Source organism: Aegilops tauschii, chromosome 5 (genome assembly GCF_002575655.3).
Source record: "Aegilops tauschii subsp. strangulata cultivar AL8/78 chromosome 5, Aet v6.0, whole genome shotgun sequence".
NCBI lineage: Eukaryota > Viridiplantae > Streptophyta > Magnoliopsida > Poales > Poaceae > Aegilops > Aegilops tauschii.
This window is the reverse complement of record NC_053039.3, coordinates 312500561-312521754: the sequence shown is the minus strand read 5'-3', so window position 1 is coordinate 312521754 and position 21194 is coordinate 312500561. Positions and strand designations below refer to the sequence as shown.

The window sequence follows — 21194 nt, the reverse complement described above, 5'->3', positions numbered from 1 at the left end:
CAAAGTGTCCCTAGTATGCCTCTACTTGACTAGCTCGTTAATCAAAGATGGTTAAGTTTCCTAACCATAGACATGTGTTGTCATTTGATGAACGGGATCACATCATTAGAAGAATGATGTGATGGACAAGACCCATCCGTTAGCTTAGCATAATGATTGTTAAGTTTTATTGCTATTGCTTTCTTCATGACTTATACATATTCCTTTGACTATGAGATTATGCAACTCCCGAATGCCAGAGGAACACCTTGTGTGCTATCAAACGTCACAACGTAACTGGGTGATTATAAAGATGCTCTACAGGTGTCTCCGATGGTGTTTGTTGAGTTGGCATAGATCAAGATTAGGATTTGTCACTCCGATTGTCGGAAAGGTATCTCTGGGCCCTCTCGGTAATGCACATCACTATAAGCCACGCAAGCAATGTGACTAATGAGTTAGTTGTGGGATGATGCATTACGGAACGAGTAAAGAGACTTGCCGGTAACGAGATCGAACTAGGTATGATGATACCGACGAACGAATCTCGGGCAAGTAACATACCGATGACAAAGGGAACAACGTATGTTGTTATGCGGTTTGACCGATAAAGATCTCCGTAGAATATGTGGGAGCCAATATGAGCATCCAGGTTCCGCTATCTGTTATTGACCGGAGATGAGTCTCGGTATTATGAGTTTATGTGTTTTGATGTACCGAAGGTAGTTCAGAGTCCCGGATGAGATCACGGACATGATGAGGAGTTTCGAAATGGTCGAGACATAAAGATTGATATATTGGAAGGTTATGTTTGGACACCGGAAAGGTTTCAGATAGGTTCGGGCATTTTCCGGAGTATCGGGGGGTTACCGGAACCCCCTAGGGGGTTAATGATCCTTCATGGGCTTTAGTGGAAGAGAGGAGGAGGCGACCAGGTGGAGGCGAACGCCCCCCAAGCCCAATCCGAATTGGGGGGGCCTTTTCTTCTCTCCCTCTTCCTCTTTCCTTCCCCTCCAAGTCTCTACTCCTAATGAAGAAGTTGGTAGTCTCCGCCGGTCAATTTTCGTCCCATCAAAGATGGGTTTTTTCGTCCTCGACCGCACCTCCCACGTACCAGCGCCGAACCAATAAAAAACGATGCCCACGCGAGGTTCCTACACGCTCGATTCCCACCTCCCACACGGTCGATCTAGAAAAAAAAACCGGGAGAAAAAATCTACGAAGATAAACCTACGAAAAAAACCCAACACTAGGGAATTGGTCGCACGTACTCGCACCCCACTCCACCCCACGCCACGCACAATCCCCTCACCGCCGCCCCTCTCCGGATCGCCGCCACCGCCACCGCCGCTCGCCGCCGCCGCCGTCTGGATCGCCGCCGCCGCCGCCGTCTCTCCGGATCGCTGCTCCCACCGCCGCCGTCGCCGCCGTCTCTCCGGATCATCGGCCCCGCCGCCGCCGCCGTCTGGATCGCTGCTGCCGTATCTCCGGATCGCAGCCACTGCCACCGTCTGGATCACCGCCGCCGTCACACAGAAGACAGTGCAGGAGCTGCTGCCGCCGCCCGCCCCCATCTCCTCCCCTGATCCAACTAAACATCCCGTAAACTAAAAAAGAGGGTGATTGGTTAGGATGCTGCAACAGCTAATAAGATGGGAAGACAACTCACTTTGCCCCTCCTCCAAGCACATCAGCGACTCTTCGATCTGCTTCTCTCCCTCGCAAGATATGGGATTCTTATATACCATTGCTGCATCATGTTGCACACATGCAATTCTATTGTTTTGTGTAAGAGCCATTGACTTTTGTGGAGAAGTTCGCATCACGATGGAATTCTGCTGTCAAGGTCGCCATGTCGGCGAGCTCATTGGCGTCGTACTGCCCCAACAGGAGCGCCATCGGGTCGGCGGCGCTGCTGGCGGCTGCAACCATGGATGATGGAAATTGTGAGTCCTGCAAAATCTGTACGTGGGTTAGGATAACAGGTTGAGCCATCTGTTCCTCTATAGTCAAACGCTTGATTGGGATGTTCTATCCATGATGGGGTAGGTTTGCACTATTCAATTTCGCAATGTGTTGTTTCTGCCATATAGCTTATATTGTTTTGTACAATAATTAGTCATATTAACTCATTTTCTATAGATCAGATTCATGAAACTCGACCTGTTGAAGAAGTTTCAGTCCAGCTTCACTCACCGCCTTTCATTGTCATCGGTAAGTACCGTGCTCCTTTTGTCCTGAATATACCATGCAATAAATTTCTATCAGGCAAAAAATGCCGTGTCTTGACACCTGCCAATATCCCTTTCTCATGTGTGAACCATACACACTTTTAGTTTATCACCTGATGTGTGTAACGAAAAAGTATATCAAAACTGGATGGTCTTCTGTAACAGTCCGACTGTGGATGAAGTTCAAAAGGATTCAATAGCTATGGCCAGAAAAGATATAAAAAGGAAGTTGTTCAAAGCAGTGCATCACTTCCGATGGAAAAGAACAAATTGACATTACAAGCCTGATTGAGACTTACAATACACTACCACTTTAACAAGCTGCGACCACTAATATTATAGTTTAGTACAATCATATTCCTTAAGTACTATAGCCCAGAAAGCCAGATTATAGTCGTCGCCACATTAATCAAATTCTTGTCTTGAACAATATAGATAGATAAATAACAATAGCAACTATGTTGTTTTTTGCAATTACAATATGCTTAATCTGCAGAGACAACCGACATTGCTCAGAACGCCGCATCCCCGGCCTACTCTCTCTTCACCCGTCAATGCTCATGTGCTCCGACCCTCCCCGACCCCTCCCAGCAAGCAGCAGAGTCTCTTGTTCGAGCTCCACCGGGCCGGCGGTGGCGACGTCCATGTTCGTTGGGCGGAGCACAACGCTAGGGTTGAAATCCACCATGCTGCTACTGATGAGGCTCTCCTCCTTTGTCCACCGGTTATCAGACAACTGCGTATGAGACGTCCACCGTCGTACACTCATTTGATCGTGCTGATGCGCCTGGCTGTGGGATGGCTTCTGCTGGGATGCTCCGAGGTGAGGCCAACTCATGAACTTGCTAAGACGTCTTTACCTTAAATTACAATTTCTTATTATGATCTTGAACGAATACTAAGGCTTGCATCTTTTATAAAGCTTGCCAGTTACTATGTAGTTTTAGTTAACATGAAAGTCACCTGTGGTGAATCTCTTTCCTTGTCCACAGATTTCACAAATCCATTATGACGAAATAGGGTGGCCGCCCGCTTTATTTCATGAATCCATTATCGCCTACAGAATAACGTCCTGGCCCTCCCAGTTTGAGTGATTCTCTTTATTTTGCTATATCTCAACTGTACATGCATTGTTTATGTTCGCCGGCCCGCGCCCCCGTGTCTCCTCACGTTAATGTGGCTGCTGGCCGCGGGACTGACGAGGAAGTCATGGTGGAGCGGTGGTGCTGGCTGTGGCCTACCAGGATACCATAAGTTCTCCCTTGTTCTTTTGTGTTTGAATCAGATTTAGTGGTTCTTGATTTTACAGGCATGCATCGATCTTGCTCATGTTTTGTATGTAGGATACACTTAATGTTTTATGGGATGTTCTGCAGATTTTTAGAACACTAAGGGCATATCTTGGCTTGAATGCTGCTGGGTCGATGAAGGTCATGCAACATGGCAGGTGAGTGCTCCTCTCCCCTTTCCCTCTATGCTAAAAATTAGTTCCAATTTCCATGCAAGTTCGCCAATTTAGATCTAGAGGTAAAGGTTCTGTACGAGGTTAGTTAGGAGGGTCTTGCTGGTGACTACTTGAACTCAAGTTGGACAACATATGCAATGTCCAATTCAGCGAGATATCATGACTCGATTTCACTTTCATTCCACAGCTGAGATCATAATTTGATTGATATTTTTGCATCTTTTATAGATATAGATTGATAACATTTAATGATGTTATAGGATATATATAATAATTAGAAAAAGAGACACCACATGTCTTATGGATCAAAACTGATACTTGCTCATGCTGGCATCTCAAGGAATTTTAAATTCCAAATACAGGTGTGCATGTGTCCACTTGGAAGCTACTTGTTCGTGAGTTGTTCGAGACGAAAACCCAGTCTATATGATGGACTGCTCTCCTATTTTTTTTATGTGTGTGCCTGCTCCGTGCTCTTTTGTTCCCAGCAGGCTATTGTGTTGATCCGTGGGGATTTCTTTTTACCCTGCCATTGGTTTTCTCTGTAAAACGCAGGTGTTCCCAATACTTTTCTTTTATAAAACAGCTGGGCTGTCATAGCCTTTTCTCTGAAAGCGTTGATTGTTAAACTACTAAAATGTCTTCTGTAGGTTTTGCTTACTCGTGGCTATATGTTGGCTTCGTGCTGGTGGGCTATAGTTCTCCTGTCACAAATCATGGACATTCATCATCGCAGATTTCTGCTCCTGCTATGTGAAAAGGTAAATTCCCAATGAACGAACCCCCTGAATAAATTGATGTCCATTTCAAACGAACAAGCTTACTTGTCTTAGGTGGACTGTCAATCAGTTTGTTACTTATGAAGTACTCATGACATTTACCCAATTAATTTCATTGACATGATTTGATTGATGAAAATTATCGCTTCTTCATTAGTTAACTATTAATTTTTATTCGGGGCAATCCACAACATTAATATACATGTAGCAATGGTGTGCCCTTGGAACGTCCTGCAGTAAGCCCTCTAAAAGAATCCTTATGAAGTGTTCCTAGAGTTTGGTGGATATGACCGGAGTGATATTTTCATAAGGAAGTCCAAGGCACAAGTATGTATCACCCTAAGACGAATTTCTAATCATCTTAGTACAGATTCTGAGCAAGAAACATCTTACAGTAAATCATGTGCTGCTATGTACGTCATGATGCTTCCTCCTGTTCATCCAGGGGCTATAAATGTTAAGGATTGCCTGACTGCGACAACTATTGGGTTCCGTCTCACCATGCAGTGTCGCAATAAGGCCATTGATCCAGTGTAGTTGTTGGGCATGCACATTGTGGAATGGTTGTAGCAACTTGCTGGACTGCGGATCAGGCCATTCCCTTCCTCAGCAGAGCAGTCGGGCAATTTTTGGACTACAGAATTAGGTAAGTAATTGAATATATTTTTATGGTCCGAAAAGCTTTCCATTTAAATGTTTTGCGAAACTAGACCTTTTCTTTTGTAAACAAAGACTAGAACCGTGGAAGAAGTTACTGAGTTAGCCTAATCTAAGATAGAACATATGCACTTTTGGAAAGCTTTTTTGATTGCTAAATCCGGTTATCAGAGCTAAGAAGCAACTTTTCTAAACATATAGTTTGACAAGTTGTTACTCTTTGTGCACTGTGTGTGCTGCTTCTTTTGAACGTTCAGAGCTGAAGGTCATTTCTGCTCTAATGTTATACATTTTCATTAGCATGACACAAGGTTAATTTATTTCTTGTTATCTTGTGTTATTTATTTTTCAAATATTATAAACCGCTGATGCCCGAATCCTGCTTTATTCAATTGAATGTAAAGTTCTCTCCTTCAATATTCTAATGCTTTACTAATTTGTCATATGTGAGAAACCGAGAAGAAGGGCGCATGCACAATTTATACCAGCATCACATGCCAAATTGGTTTCTCTTTGTGTTAGTTTTCTTCTCAAATTGGCAAGTTGTAGAGATCAGATTCTTTTCCCTTCAAACGAATATAAAACGCTCTTCTTTACTTTCCGATTCATTCATTTATTTTTGACACTCTGTTCATTTAAAATTTTGAAGTTCAAATGAATAAGTATGTTTTTATTGTGTAGTCCCGAGAGATGAAGTAAGAGCCGTAGTTGATCATGTTGTCCAAACAAGGCTTGATCCAACAAACAGAATGACTTGATTAATTGGGCTTATAAGTTGGTTGCATCAACTGATAGATGCACTAATGTATGTAAGTGAAATTATCTCCTTGAGTCATGATTGGCATATTTCCTTGCTTGATGAAGGTTCCATCTCTACATAATAGTTTTCTATGCATATGAAACTGCTCTATATAGACAAAAGGTGGACGACTACAAATCCAGTGGCCGTTACTCCGTTGTGGACATGGGAGTCGTCTGAATTTTGTCGTCCATATAGCAAGGTTCTTATGCATATCCTGTCAAGTAAATTTTTTCATGAAAATATGAGGTGGGCCGTGGGCATCAATCTTTCGCAGGTTCAGGGTTGAAAATGTCGACAACTTTGTATGGTTGAAGGATATTCCAAGATTTCCCACTCTCGCAAGAAAACAACTTGGCTCACTTATGATAAGATGTTCTGGTGTTAAAGTTTCTCCTCTTTTATGGACCAAGAAGATGAATTATTTTGACAACATCAACTGCATTTGTACTGACAGAGCATTTGTTAGCTGACAGAGCATTTGTTGTGATGGTGTTGGAAGCGTCGTGTATGGCAAAGGTAGATCCCGTTGTAGTGCAGAGCAGAGTTAGCACCATTCAAGTCCATTATTGAATGTGTGGATATTACCAAATGATGTATGTCTCATTTTCATATTAAAGTGTGGCTTCTATTGCAAAAAAAGCTTGCGGCAAAGCCGAGGAGATGGATTGCAAGGGGGAGAGAAGATGTTTTCATAGATTAATTTTTGTAAGAAAAGTAGTGTGTATATACTCTCTCTGTGATTTAACTTTGACCACCAAACTTAATTAATGATATATGTGTTATGTGTCATAAAATTATACCATTGGAGTTTTTTGTAATACGAATTTGATGATAAATTTTGTGACATGTAAGCGACAATTTGTTGATCAAAGTGCTTGAGTACATTTAAATTTTAAAATGTGTGACGCCTGTGCGGTAGGTAAATTGTGACACAGAGAGTAGTATTTATTTGTCCGAGTTGGGTGGAGAAGAGACCTCATTAGTGTATCCTAGAGTGCATGGCGAAATTGAAGGCAATTCAATTGTCGGCTTTGTCATCATTGTAGAGTAGAAGGCATGAGTTCCCTTTATTTGGTCATGGTAAATATGTCCACCTCAAACTTGAATGCAATCATGGATTTTGTCTTAACAGTAGTCATGATTTTGTCTTAACAGTAGTACAAAGTGATATTTGTTGCAAAGAAATCATAAGCCGCAAGCGACATGTTGTGAATCAAAATGATTTTTTTATCAATGCATTAAATTTGTTGTTCCATGGTAACACACGGGCATTCAGATGTATCTAGATGGCAACGTTTATTTCTGTTTGGTATTCCAACGAGCATAGACTGGTAAATTTATATATTTCATTATCATAACATATAAAATATAGGTATTTATTTTTGTTATCACTATATTCAAGATAAAATTAATTTAGGAAATGGAAGGGATGTGTCTGGCTATTTTACTTTTTGTTTTATGCTCTGGTGGGTGTACGGCTTGTACGGTGTGTACTCTCCATTACATATTTTAAGATCTTTGATGAGAAGTATTTGTGTTAATTACATATATTGCTTGTGCAGAATTGGTATAAGTCAAGGAAGAGGTTTTTATTATACTTGCTCAGGTATTATGCGAACGAAGCTAAAAACAATATTTCTGATATTGCACAAAGATTTCTTACGCACATCAAATAGATCTTAATTTCTAAAGATTTTTAGTGGGATAATCAGTCTACATGTATACATCTTCCAATTGTCTTTTTGTTAATAATTTACATTGCAAGTAAAATATACTTCAATTATTACCCGATTGTGTTTGTGTTATCTTTTTTTAATATATAAAATTTAGCATGCATTATGTATATATAACTCTAGCAAAATATTTCAAAAGCCCGTGGCAACGCATGGGCATTGTACTAGTTGGACTAGGAAATGGGGGAACCTACTCCTAGTAGGAGAAGGATTCCCCCCCTTGGGGCGCGCCCCATGAGGCCGGCCGGCCCCCTCCTCCACTCCTTTATATACGGGGGAGGGGGCACCCCATAGACACACACGTTGATTTCTTAGCCGTGTGCGGTGCCCCCCTCCACAGATTTCCACCTCGGTCATATTGTCGTAGTGCTTAGGCGAAGCCCTGCGTCGGTAACTTCATCATCACCGTCACCATGCCGTCGTGCTGACGAAACTCTCCCTCGGCCTCAGCTGGATCAAGAGTTCGAGGGACGTCACCGAGCTGTACGTGTGCAGATCGCGGAGGTGCCGTGCGTTCGGCACTTGATCGGTTGGATCGCGAAGACGTTCAACTACATCAACCGCGTTACTTAACGCTTCCGCTTTCGGTCTACGAGGGTACGTGGACACACTCTCCCGCTCGTTGCTATGCATCACCTAGATAGATCTTGCATGTTCGTAGGAATTTTTTTGAAATTACTGCGTTCCCCAACATTGGGAAGGCCCATATGTTATCGAGGAGGTTTACCGGTCTGGAGCCATCAAAATAAATAATTCCGAAGGTACTAACCGAAGGTTGTCAATGGGCAACGAATAAAGCAATATATCTCAGGTATGCCTATTAATATTGAAAGCAATATTATCCAAACTTTGACACCGGAAGAACACATAAAAGAGTCCTTCCGGAACACCCCAGAATTGTCAAAATAAGGAGGTACGTGATAAGGCAAGTAAACGGACTCCAAAAAATCCGCAAAAATAGTTTTTGTTAGTTTTGGAATATTTTAGAATTTTGGATATAAAGAAACTTCCAGGAAGCGTCCCCTGGTGGGCACAAGACACCAGGGCCCGCCAGGCATGCCTGGCGCGCCCAGGTGGGTTGTGCCCACCTGGGACACCTTCCGGACTCCGTTTTTTCTGCCTCTTACTTGTCCTGCAAAATAAAAAATCTATATATACTTCCCGAACCTGTTAACCACCGTATCGCGAAGAAATCATCTGTTCTCTTTTTCCCTTACTATTTTCTGTCAGATCCCATCTACCATGGCTGCTTCAAGCTCCTCCAAGGACAAGTTCTTCAAGAACGTCATCAACCCATATCTGCGGGAGGTGGTGCAGCACCCTCAAACCATCCAGATGCATGAGGGGGTGTTGTACATCCGCGATGAGCAAGGTCCCAAGGGCACATGAACCGTGGAGGCCAGGCTTGAAGCTATGGAGCAAGAAGTCTTCCGGTGCAAGGGGATGGTGGAACATGGTCTCAATGCCAATCACCTCATGATCACGGAGCTTTCCCGTGATCTCAAGGTGGATGGCAAGCCCATGAAGGACATCATCTTCACCCTCAACGAGCAAATCAACTTCCTCCAAAGCCAGATCTATGATCTTCAAAACAAAGTCTTTGAATATGAGGCGAGGTTTAAAGGTATGAGTTTGGCTGCTAGTTGCAGGACCCGTGAGACTCACTCCTCCTCTTTTGATGGTGGACCACTGCCATGGAAATCCGAGGACAAGATCTCTTCTTCTTCACCAACATCACCTTCTTCACCATCGAAGGATAATTGAGTATTGGGTATGGGCACTCCCCTTGGCTTCCGCCAAGCTTGGGGGAGGTGCCCCGGTATCGTATCATCCCACTATCTTTTTGCTTTTGCGTATCTTAGTTCAATCTTTTGCTTAGATGAATAAAGACTAGTTCGATCTTTTCTTCTTTGAGAGTTTGCTTAGTGATCTATCATTGTAATCGTGTGCAAGTTATATAATAAAGTTAGTTTGAGTTTTTACTTTCCTTACTTTCATGTTGCAAATAAAGGAAAGAAACTAGAAAAGAAAAAGAGAAAGAAAGGAAATAAAAGAAAGGAAATAAATTAATAAGATCATATACTAATCCTATGGTAGGTGATAGCACCACATAAGGAAAAGTATAAGTAAGAAAATTTTATTAGAGATTGACAAACATAGCATTAGTCAATGATGCAACTCATGCAAGAATTAATAAGGGAAGGGAAGATTCACATATAAATATACTATCCTAGAAATCTTTTGTGATTGTGAGCCCTCATCAAAATATTATATGCCAAAATTGTTGACGTTGGACAAGGAAGACAAGGTAATGGTTTATGTTTGTTTATATTCACATAGAAGTCATATTGTCATAGATCCTTCAACATGTGGTGCTTGCCCCTATCTTTGCTAGCCAAAAATTCCACACTAAGTAGAGATACTACTTGTGCATCCAAAAACCCTTAAACCCAAATCTTTTTCAAGTGTCCACCATACCTACCTAGGGATTGAGCAAGATCCCTCAAGTAAGTTGTCATTGGTGCAAAAAGGCAATAAAAATTTCTTCTAAATGTGTAAGATTTTTTAGTGTAAGAGAAAATTGAGCGTTGCACGAACTTGGATGACAAAGAATAAAAGCGACAGACTGGATAATAAAGATTGTCATCTTAAGGGGCAATGTACCGTGACATTCTTTTGCACTAAGGGATTGAGCTTGCAAACAAATAAGCGCATGGCAACCTCTGCTTCCCTCTGCGAAGGGCCTATCCTTTACTTTTATGTATTTCCTTTTATGCAAAGAGTCAAGTTTTACTTCTATTCCTTTTATTTTTCTCCTTTGGCAAGCATCATGTGGTGAGGAAAGATCTAGGCACATATGTCCAGTTGAATATAGATAGCATGAGTTATTATTGTTGACATCACCCTTGAGGTGAGTATGTTGGGAGGCGAAACTATAAGCCCCTATCTTTCTATGTGTCCGGTTGAAACGTTTTGTTCATGTGTACGAGGTGAGTGCTAGCAATCATAGAAGACTATATGATGGTTGAGTATGTGGACTTGCCTAAAGGCTCCGACATGTGACCCTTCCTGAAAAGATGATGAATTGTAGTTGTAAAGTTGACTAAGAACATAGTTTATTGGTTTCTAATAGAGTTTTTGCTTTATACTTCGATTATGTGATGAACTATTACTTATTCATGGGAAGTTCTATGATAGAAGTATTGTGTTTAAATTTGTTGCTGTTATAATAATCAACATGATGCTTCTATGTCCGTATTTTGTTTTTATCGACACCTCTCTCTCAAAGCATGTGCACATGTTTTTCGATTTCGGTTTTCGCTTGAGGACAAGCGAGGTCTAAGCTTGGGGGAGTTGATACGTCCATTTTGCATCATGTTTTCTTACTGTTATTTATAATGTTTTAATCCATAATAATTCTTTTTGGAGTAATTCTAATGCCTTTTTCTCATAATTTGCAAGGTACACACCAAGAGGGAGAATTCCGGCAACTGGAAATCTGGACCTGAAAAAGCTACGTCAGGCCACCTATTCTGCACAACTCCAAACAAGTTGAAACTTCACAAAGAATTTTTATGGATTATTTAAGAAATATTGGAGCCAATAACTACCAGAGAGGGGCCACCAGGTGGGCACAACCCACCTGGGCGCGCCAGGCCCCCCTGGCGCGCCCTGGTGGGTTGTGGCCTCCTCGGCCCACCTCCGGTGCCCATCTTCTGGTATATAAGTCATTTTGACCTAGAAAAAATAAAGAGAAGACTTTCGGGACGGAGCGTCGCCATCTCGAGGCGGAACTTGGGCAGGAGCACTTTTGCCCTCCGGCGGAGCAATTCTGCCGGGGGAACTTCCCTACCGGAGGGGGAAATCATCGTCATCATCATCACCAACAACTCTCCCATCTTGGGGAGGCCAATCTCCATCAACATCTTCACCAGCACCATCTCATCTCAAACCCTAGTTCATCTCTTGTATTCAATCTTGTTACCGGAACTATAGATTGTTGCTAGGGGGTGACTAGTAGTGTTGATTACATCTTGTAGTTGATTACTATATGGTTTATTTGGTGGAAGATTATATGTTCAGATCCATTATGCATATTAATACCCCTCTGATCATGAGCATGTTGATTATTTGTGAGTAGTTACTTTTGTTCTTGAGGTCACGGGAGAAATCATGTGCAAGTAATCATGTGAACTTGATATGTGTTCGATATTTTGATAGTATGTATGTGGTGATTCCCATAGTGGTGTCATGTGAACGTCGACTACATGACACTTCACCATATTTGGGCCTAGGGGAATGCATTGTGGAGTAGTAAATAGATGGTGGGTTGCGAGAGTGACAGAAACTTAAACCCCAGTTTATGCACTATTCTGTAAGGGACCTGATGTATACTACGCAACTTTATTCTTGTAGACTCGTGTTGGGCCTCCAAGCGCAGAGTTTTGTAGGACAGTAGCAGTTTTCCCTCAAGTGGATGACCTAAGGTTTATCAATCCGTGGGAGGTGTAGGATGAAGATGGTCTCTCTCAAACGACCTTGCAACCAAATACAAGAAATCTCTTGTGTCCCCAACACACCCAATACAATGGCAAATTGTATAGGTGCACTAGTTCGGCAAAGAGATGGTGATAAAAGTGTAACATTGATGGTAGAAATATATTTTTATAATATGAATAAATAAAAACAGCAAGGTAGCAATTAGTAAACGAGCACAAAAACAGTATTGCAATGCTTGAAAATAAGGCCTCGGGTCCGTACTTTCGCTAGTGCAATCTCTCAACAATGCTAACATAGTTGGATCATATGATTATCCCTCAAAGTGCAGCAAAGAATCACTCCCGAGTTCCTATTAGCGGAGAACAAAAGATAGAAATTGTTTGTAGCGTATGAGACCACCTCAAAGCTATTCTTTCCGACCAATCTATCCTAGAGTTCGTACTAGAATAACGCAAGCTATTCTTCCCGATCGATCTAATCAAGAGTTCGTACTAGAATAACACCAAAGCAAATTCATATTCATAATTCTCAATCCACACAAAGAACTACAAGGAGACCCCAAAGTTTCCGTCAGAGAAAAACGTGCATCAACCCCTATGCATAGATTACCCCAATATCACCGCGGGAATCCGCGAGTTGAATGCCATAACATATATCAAGTGAATCAATAAGATACCCCAATTGTCACCTCAAGTATTCACATTGCAAGACATATATCACGTGTTCTCATCTCTGAATATTCAATCCGACAAGACAAAACTTTGAAGGGTAAAGATTCAATTCATCATAACAAGAGTATAGAGGGTAGAAACATCATATGATCCGACTATATTAACAAAGCCCATGATATAGATCACGAGAGAGAGAGATTAAACACATAGCTACTGGTACAAACCCTCAGCCCCGAGGCTGGACTACTCCCTCCTCATCGTGGTGGCCGCCGGGATGATGAAGATGGCCACCGGATATGATCCCCCCCTCCGGCAGGGTGCCGAAACGGGGTCTAGATTGGTTTTCGCGGATATAGAGACCTTGCAGCGGCGGAACTTCTGATATAGGGTTACCCCGAAGGGTTTCGGAATATTTGGGAATTTATAGTGCAAAGAAGGGGTGCGGGAGGCCACCGAGGTGGGAACAACCCACCTGGCCGCGCCGGGGGGCCCTGGTGTGCCCTGGTGGGTTGTGCCCCCCTCGGGGCATCCCCCAGGTGCAGCTCAGGCCCATCTTGGGTGTTCTGGTCCATAAAAAATCTCCAAAAAGTTTCACGGTGTTGGACTCCGTTTGATATTGATTTCCTACGATGTAAAAGCAAGCAAAAAAACAGCAACTGGCACTGGGTTAATAGGTTAGTCCCAAAGAATGATATAAAGTTGCTATAAAATGATTGTAAAACATCCAAGAATGATAAAATAACAACATGAATACTTCATAAATTATAGATACGTTGAAGACGTATCAGCATCCCCAAGCTTAATTCCTACTCGTCCTCGAGTAGGTAAATGATAAAATAAATAATTTATGAAGTGTGAATGCTAGCAAAGTGCATAAGTTTGATCAATGACAATGTCAATCACTTTTCCTAGCATCATAACAACAATTCTTTCTCATAAAATTTCTCATGTTGTAGTGGCAACCAATTCACATATTAAGGTTTAAACAATGAACTCTCTTGAAACTCAACAACCTATGTTCTTAGTCACCAAAGAATTGCAGTTCAACTTATTCAATGGAGTCTAAGTAAGAGCTCCACATACTCAACCATCATATAGTCTTCTATGATTGCTAACACTCACCGCGTACACATTAGCAAAACGTTTCAACCGGACACATAGAAAGATAGGATCTTATTGTTTTGCCTCCCAACTTATTCACCTCAAGGGTGATGTCAACAATAATAACTCATGCTACCCATATTCAACTGGACATATGTGCCTAGACCTTTTCTCACCACATGATGCTTGCCAAAGGAGAAAAATAAAAAGGAATAGAGGGAAAAACTTTGACTTTGCATAAAAGTAAATACATAAAAGTAAAAGATAGGCCCTTCACAGAGGGAAGCAGAGGTTGCCATGCGCTTATTTGTTTGTATGCTCAATCCCTTAGTGCAAAAGAACGTCACGTTGTATTGACCCTTAAGATGGCTGTGACGCCCGGATAATTAAGCTACAGTGAAACTCTGCTAATGGTGCCACGTCAGTTTCGTTACTGTTGCTAATCTCTCGTTAGTTCAAAAACCGGTCCAAAAATCAAATTCAAAATATGGCAAACAACAAAAGTTTTCAAACATCAAAACCAAAATGTTCGAAGTGTGCAAATAATGCCTAGGTATTTAAGGTGAAGGTACCACACTTTTACAGGATGCCTAAATATTTTAAAGTGAATTAAAATGGAAAGGAAAATAAATAAAAGAAAAAGAACAAAAGGAGAAAACAAAACGAAAGAGAGAAAAGCAAACCCCCCTCCCCTAGGCCGTTCGGCCCAACCGGGCCACCAGGCTGGCCCACCCCGCCTATAACCCCCCACTACCAGAAACCCTAACCCACGACCGCTCCTACTCCCCCCCCCACGTCGCTCTCTCCTCCATCCCCCGATCCAGATCTGGATCGGGAAGGGGAACGAACCCCCGTCCAGGAAGCCGCCCGGAACGAACCGCGACGCCCGCCGCTCGACCCCGAAGCCCACAGACCGCTCCCCCGCTGGACTGTCTCCCCCTCTCCGTCAACGTCGTCCTCCCCACGCACCGCTGCCTTAGTCCCTATGCTCCCGTGGTGAGGCTCCGGCCTGTCCCCTCTTCCCTCTCCCCTCTCCCCATGTCGGACGTCTCCGTGCCCGCCGTCCCGTGCCCGTGCACGGCGCTCACGTGGCCGCGCGCGCGCCCGTGCGTCGCCTCTGTGCTGCAGCACCACACCCGCGCCCATCCGAGCTCTGGGCCCCGCCCACTTGTCGTTGTCGTCGCCACAAGCCACCTCTGGCCAACGAGCCGCCGCTGGCGCCGCCGACGCCCTGTGCGTGCGCCGCCCGCGCCTGGCCTCCCTCCAGTGTGTGTGCTGCTGCTTTTGCCGCGCCCCGCCTCCGTTTCTAGCTGCGCTGGCCGCGCCCAGCTGCTGCGGCAGCCGCCGCCCGTTGCTTTCCCCTCCCTCTGTGTTGGACTCGCCCGCAGCTCGTTCTGTTTGCGAGTGCCCAGTCATGCGCGCCGTTCGCGCCCTCCTACGTGCCCGATGTCGCCGCCCACGTCCCGCCTCGGCTCCCCGTCACCCACTAGCGCGCCGCCGCCCCAGCACGGCTCCGGTGGCTCCTCTGGCCACCCCAGAACGCCTCCGTCCACCGTCGTCGGCCCCTTTGCCAGCGCGCCGCCCCCACCACGCTGTCTCGCCAGCACGCCGCCCCCACCACGCTGTCTCGCCGGCACCCGCGCCGTTGGCCGCGGCCTGGACCAACGCCCGGGCAGCGCCCCGCCGTGGTCGTCTCCCGGGTTCGCCCCGACGGGAACCCCGCCCGCACCCGTTAAACGCTCGCTCCATTGGCCTCATGGGCCACTGGCAGCCGGGGCCCACGCCCTGGAACGGTTATAAAAAAAGAACTAAAAAATAATATAAAATTAATTAATTAATCCTGATTAATTAACTTGTTAATTAAAACACTAATCTGTCACTGACTAATGGGGCCCACACTTAACTAATCCTAATTAGTTTAAAACAAATCCTATTTCACTCTTTCTCAATGACACGTGGGTCCCACTGGACCCACAGGTCAGATTTGACCCAGTCAACCGCACTATTGACTGATGACCTCAGCATTGCATCATGATGACATCAGCAGACACTATTCTGGATAATGTTAGAATTAAATAGATAAATAAATTCAGAAAATGATTAAAACTTTAGAAAAACATAGAAAATAAACCGTAGCTCAGATGAAAATGTTTTCTACATGAAAGTTGCTCAGAACAACGAGACGAATCCGGATATGCAGCCTGTTCGTCCGCCACACATCCCTAGCATAGCAAACATGCAACTTTCCCCCTTCGGTTCATTTGTCCGAAAACGCGGAACACCAGGGATACTTTCCCGGATGTTTCCCCCCTTCGCCGGTATCACCTACTACCGCGTTAGGGAACACCTAACACCGTTCATTGTCATGTCATGCATCATCATGCATATGTTTTCTTTTATATTTATTGTTTCTTCCCCCTCTTCTCTCGCTAGACACCAAGACCGACACCGCTGCTACCCAGTACGACTACGGTGTTGACGACCCCTCCTTCTCGGCTGAGCTTCCAGGCAAGCCCCCCCCCCTTGATCACCAGATATCGCCTATTCCTTCTCTCTACTGCTTGCATTAGAGTAGTGTAGCATGTTACTGCTTTCGGTTAATCCTATTATGCTGCATAGCATGTCTTTGCTACTACTGTTGTTACCTTTACCTGCAATCTTAAATGCTTAGTATAGGATGCTAGTATTCCATCAGTGGCCCTACATTCTTGTCCGTCTGCCATGCTATACTATCAGGCCGTGATCACTCGGGAGGTGGTCACGGGTATATACTTATATACATAATATATGATACTTGTGGTGACTAAAGTCGGGTCGGCTTGTTGAGTACCCGCGGTTGATTCACGGATTGGGGGCTGAAATGACATACTTTCCTGACGGCCCTTTGTGTGGATCTTTGTGGCGGAACGACATGGCAGGTTGAGACCGCCTAGGAGAGAGGTGGGCCTGGCCCTAGTCGGCGTCCGTGATTACTTCAAAATAACACGCTTAACGAGATCTTGGTATTTGATCTGAGTTTGGCCACTGGCCTATACGCACTAACCAACTACGTGGGAGCAGTTATGGGCACTCGATGTCGTGGTATCAGCCGAAGCCTTCTTGACATCAGCGACTGAGCGGCGTGCGCCGGATTGGACTGGAACGCCTGCTCTTGTATTAGGGAGGCTAGGTCTGCTTCCGACCGCCCACGCAACGTGCAGGTGTGCAATGGGCGATGGGCCCAGACCCCTGCGCCATAGGATTTAGACCGGCGTGCTGACCTCTCTGTTGTGCCTAGGTGGGGCTGCGACGTGTTGATCTTTCGAGGCCAAGCATGACCCAGGAAAGTGTGTCCGGCCAAAGGGGATCGAACGTATTGGGTAATGTGGTGCACCCCTGCAGGGAAGTTAATCTATTCGAATAGCCATGATCTTCGGTAACAGGACGACCCGGAGTTGTACCTTGACCTTATGACAACTAGAACCGGATACTTAATAAAACACACCCTTCCAAGTGCCAGATATAACCTGGTGATCACTCTCACACAGGGCGACGAGGGGAGGATCGCCGGGTAGGATTATGCTATGCGATGATACTTGGTGAACTTACCATCTACTCTCTTCTACATGCTGCAAGATGGGGGCTGCCAGAAGCGTAGTCTTCGACAGGACTAGCTATCCCCCTCTTATTCTGGCATTCTGCAGTTCAGTCCACCGATATTGCCCCTTTACACAGATACCCATGCATATGTAGTGTAGATCCTTGCTTGCGAGTACTTTGGATGAGTACTCACGGTTGCTTTTCTCCCTCTTTCCCCCTTTCCTTTCTTCTCGGTTGTCGCAACCAGATGTTGGAGCCCAGGAGCCAGATGCCACCGTCGACGACGACCCCTACTACACTGAGGGTGCCTACTACTACGTTCAGGCCGCCGACGACCAGGAGTAGTTTAGGAGGATCCCAGGCAGGAGGCCTGTGCCTCTTTCGATCTGTATCCCAGTTTGTGCTAGCCTTCTTAAGGCAAACTTGTTTAACTTATGTCTGTACTCAGATATTGTTGCTTCCGCTGACTCGTCTATGATCGAGCACTTGTATTCGAGCCCTCGAGGCCCCTGGCTTGTATTATGATGCTTGTATGACTTATTTATGTTTTTAGAGTTGTGTTGTGATATCTTCCCGTGAGTCCCTGATCTTGATCGTACACGTTTGCGTGCATGATTAGTGTACGATTGAATCGGGGGTGTCACAAGTTGGTATCAGAGCCGACTGCCTGTAGGAATCCCCCTTCCACACTCCTTGGCCGAAGTCGAGTCTAGTCACTGAAAAACTTTTACTAACATGGCTGTGTGGCTTACGGGCCCACGTCGCCATTGGGTGGTATTAGGATCTTTTATTTCTCGTCTATACTCTAGGACTCTGATCTCTCTTCTATTCGTGTTAAATGATTTTACTAAAGCCGACTCTAGGTTCTCATAACTACTTCCTCTCGGAGAGCCCCTTACTCCAGATGATTACTTGACGCATTAGAAGATTTCGAAGATACTCTCCGATATTCTCTCGAGACTTTGTGCCACCGCTTTTGCTATTCCCGGCCACCGATAAACCCTTATGGATAACTACTTACACTGGTCATCCATACCTTTGTTCCCAGTTGACCTTGTTATTACTTGATACCCTGAAAAATTCTCCGATATTCCGAGGATCCGTTGTGCCCACCGCTTTGCAGCTCTTTTCCGTATTAATACCCCTATGGATAATTCCTCGCACATACCAAGTATCCGCTCATCACCAGTTGTTCATGTGTTTCACAAAGGTCTTCGAAATACTATTCGATCTTCCGAAAATCCTCAGCTGCTTATTGCTCTTAAAATTCTTGCTTGCTTGCATTATGGTTAATCCCATAAGTATAGTAATCTTATTGGCATCCTTTGTCACTATCATTTTGAGTCCATTGATTCAATAAGTTGCGAATGCTCGCAATCCTCAACCAGGTCCTAGAATTCATCCTTCCGGCTCAGATGTCATTTTGAACATGAGCTAGTTATCGACCAATCAATTTGCCGTCGATTGTACCCCTAAGTCTATTCAACTTATCCATTCTTAATCAGGCTATTGGCTTCCGATCCCTTGATTTGGAAATGATAATTCCTTTGCATTTGACCTTTGAATTAGTTAGTTGTTTCTATAACCCGATGCCTTTTCGTTCCTTCGTCCTCTGATAGAGTATTGATACTCGCAACAGCTTCGTTGTAGACCACAAACACCTTGTTGGATTATTATCCGACAGTGTCCTTCATATTCAATAACCTCGTGAGCCTTTCCATAGGTATATAACGCCTTTGGTAATTTGTATCCGCTGCTTTGATAACCCTACTCTACTTTCGAGCTTGTATTATTTACTACGAAGTTTGTGGTATATGTTCCTAAGATGCCCCGATGGGTTGAACCTACGCCTTCCTTAATCTGTGTGAACCCGAAAGTTTTCATGGGTCATACTCCTCTGGTAATTCACCAGGTAGTTCTTCGCATTCAAATACTTTTTAATAAGAGCAGTGAATGATAGGTTATGCATTGGAGAAGTGGGAGTCGACCTTGAACTTTGTGTTCATGCCCATGGACACGATGTAGAACTTATCATGGAAGCTGCTCGTAAAAATAATTACCCCTTTGTTATAAGTTCATCTTGTATCCGTGGTTTGATCATTTATGATTGTGGTTCCGACCATAATTTCTTCCCTTGATTCCTTTTCTCGGACAAGTTAAAGTACTTGTCTTTTGCAGATCAATACACTTGTCAACCCTCTATTTTGCTCTACCTCCGAGTATTACCCTCTGGTATCTCGATAATATCACCGAACCATGTTGCTTATTATGAGCCTTCATCAAGTATTATTCCTCACCGATTCCAATGTTTCCTGGTTCTGAGTTGTTAGTCACTCAGGGACACCGATAACTAAATCGGGTCCGCACCATGATTAAACAGCTTTTAGTAATCTCCGTTACTCATGAGTTTGTACTCGAGCATGTCAATCCTAACCTGATCGACTATCATCATAGTGCTAATTTTAACTGTGCTACCTGGTCCTTATTCCCGGAGCATAATTTTTGACGATGAGCTAAGCTTACGCCGATCTTCCTCATCATATCATTTCGCCTTAAACAGTGAGCTTGGTTTCGAATTTGTGTCGTACCCTTGGTTCCAATAACTTTTCGCTCCACCCTTCCTTTTGCTTGATGTCGTAGATGAGCGATTATATCTTCATGAAACCTCTCGACAAATGTGTCATGATCATCATCAACATTCCGAGCTCCGCAAGGATATCAATTGAATTCATGATGAGAAATACCATCCTTGCCCTCGATGATTTGTGTTATCATCGATCACTCGATTGCCTTCCGTTCAACACAAACTTGTTCGTGTTTTGTATTATACCTTGAGATCCTTGCTATCCAGCATTTGTTCTTCTTTATCTTGGAGTATTACCACCTTCTATGTCAAGAATGTCGTGAGAATTTCACCACCTCTTAAGAATTCTTGATACAGGTGATACCTTTTGCCATATCCGTTCATTCCTTGGTCCCCGTGTTATTTCTAACCGGAAAACCGACAATCGAAATATGATGCGCGACTTCAAAACTTCTAGCAACCCTACTGCTTCGAAGTTAATGGTCGATATTTCATTCTTAGACCATTGGTTATCGAACCAACATTCTAACATTGATCATGCTACTTAAGCCCATATTTCGGGTGCACCTTTCAACCAATGTTTAACTGTGTATGTTTTCCTCGAGCATACATCATCATATCATTTGATCTGACTAACGTTATCTCCTTGTTCACATAATTGTGGAAATTCATCTTTTATTTGGAAACCTCGCTGAATTGTCGCTGAGTTCATCAGCTACCTCCTTATCCCTTCATTGGTTTAATGATGAGCTCTTGTTTCGGAACTCGCTTCCGTAGTAAATTTCCCGAGAATCTTACAATGTCGTCTAGTTTGTTTTGCACCTTTCTTCTCAGGCATCCTGAGTCTGAGGTATCCTAACACCGATCAGATCTGAATCTCGGTCATATATGATGGTTGGAACATAATTCCAAGAGTTATAACATTGGTCTTTATATGAACAGGTAAGGTGATGTCATGCCTAGCACACCTGGCCGGAGGACCTATTGTTACAGTTTTTCCTTTTTAACAAGGATAGCCATTCTTCCATGAGGAAATTGTGAGACTTATTCTATAAGTTGTTCCTGATGGATCCTCTGTGTATCCAAAGTCCGACCTTTGCTTGAGGACCATGT

The 21194-nt window shown here is 44.0% G+C and overlaps 1 protein-coding gene across 20 annotated transcripts; it reads left to right on the top strand.

Annotated features, from left to right (window-relative positions):
- The first annotated feature begins 1230 nt into the window (after nucleotides 1-1230).
- On the top strand, nucleotides 1231-6552 carry LOC109741268 (uncharacterized). Of its 20 annotated transcripts, none has more exons than XM_073500296.1 (10): nucleotides 1231-2024; nucleotides 2122-2193; nucleotides 2707-3033; nucleotides 3587-3657; nucleotides 4038-4230; nucleotides 4326-4436; nucleotides 4663-4781; nucleotides 4900-5100; nucleotides 5793-5920; nucleotides 6027-6552. In XM_073500296.1, the coding sequence occupies exons 2-5, from the start codon at nucleotides 2131-2133 to the stop codon at nucleotides 4072-4074; spliced, it is 498 nt and encodes a 165-aa protein (XP_073356397.1). In that variant the 5' UTR covers nucleotides 1231-2024; nucleotides 2122-2130; the 3' UTR covers nucleotides 4075-4230; nucleotides 4326-4436; nucleotides 4663-4781; nucleotides 4900-5100; nucleotides 5793-5920; nucleotides 6027-6552. The 20 variants fall into 20 exon arrangements, with proteins under 20 accessions (XP_073356397.1, XP_073356398.1, XP_073356396.1 ...); XM_073500294.1 differs by having other exon boundaries at nucleotides 1275-2024; nucleotides 2127-2193; nucleotides 4692-4781; nucleotides 5793-5916; XM_073500292.1 differs by having other exon boundaries at nucleotides 1739-1925; nucleotides 4038-4070; nucleotides 4167-4230; nucleotides 5793-6552.
- The last annotated feature ends 14642 nt before the right edge of the window (nucleotides 6553-21194 follow it).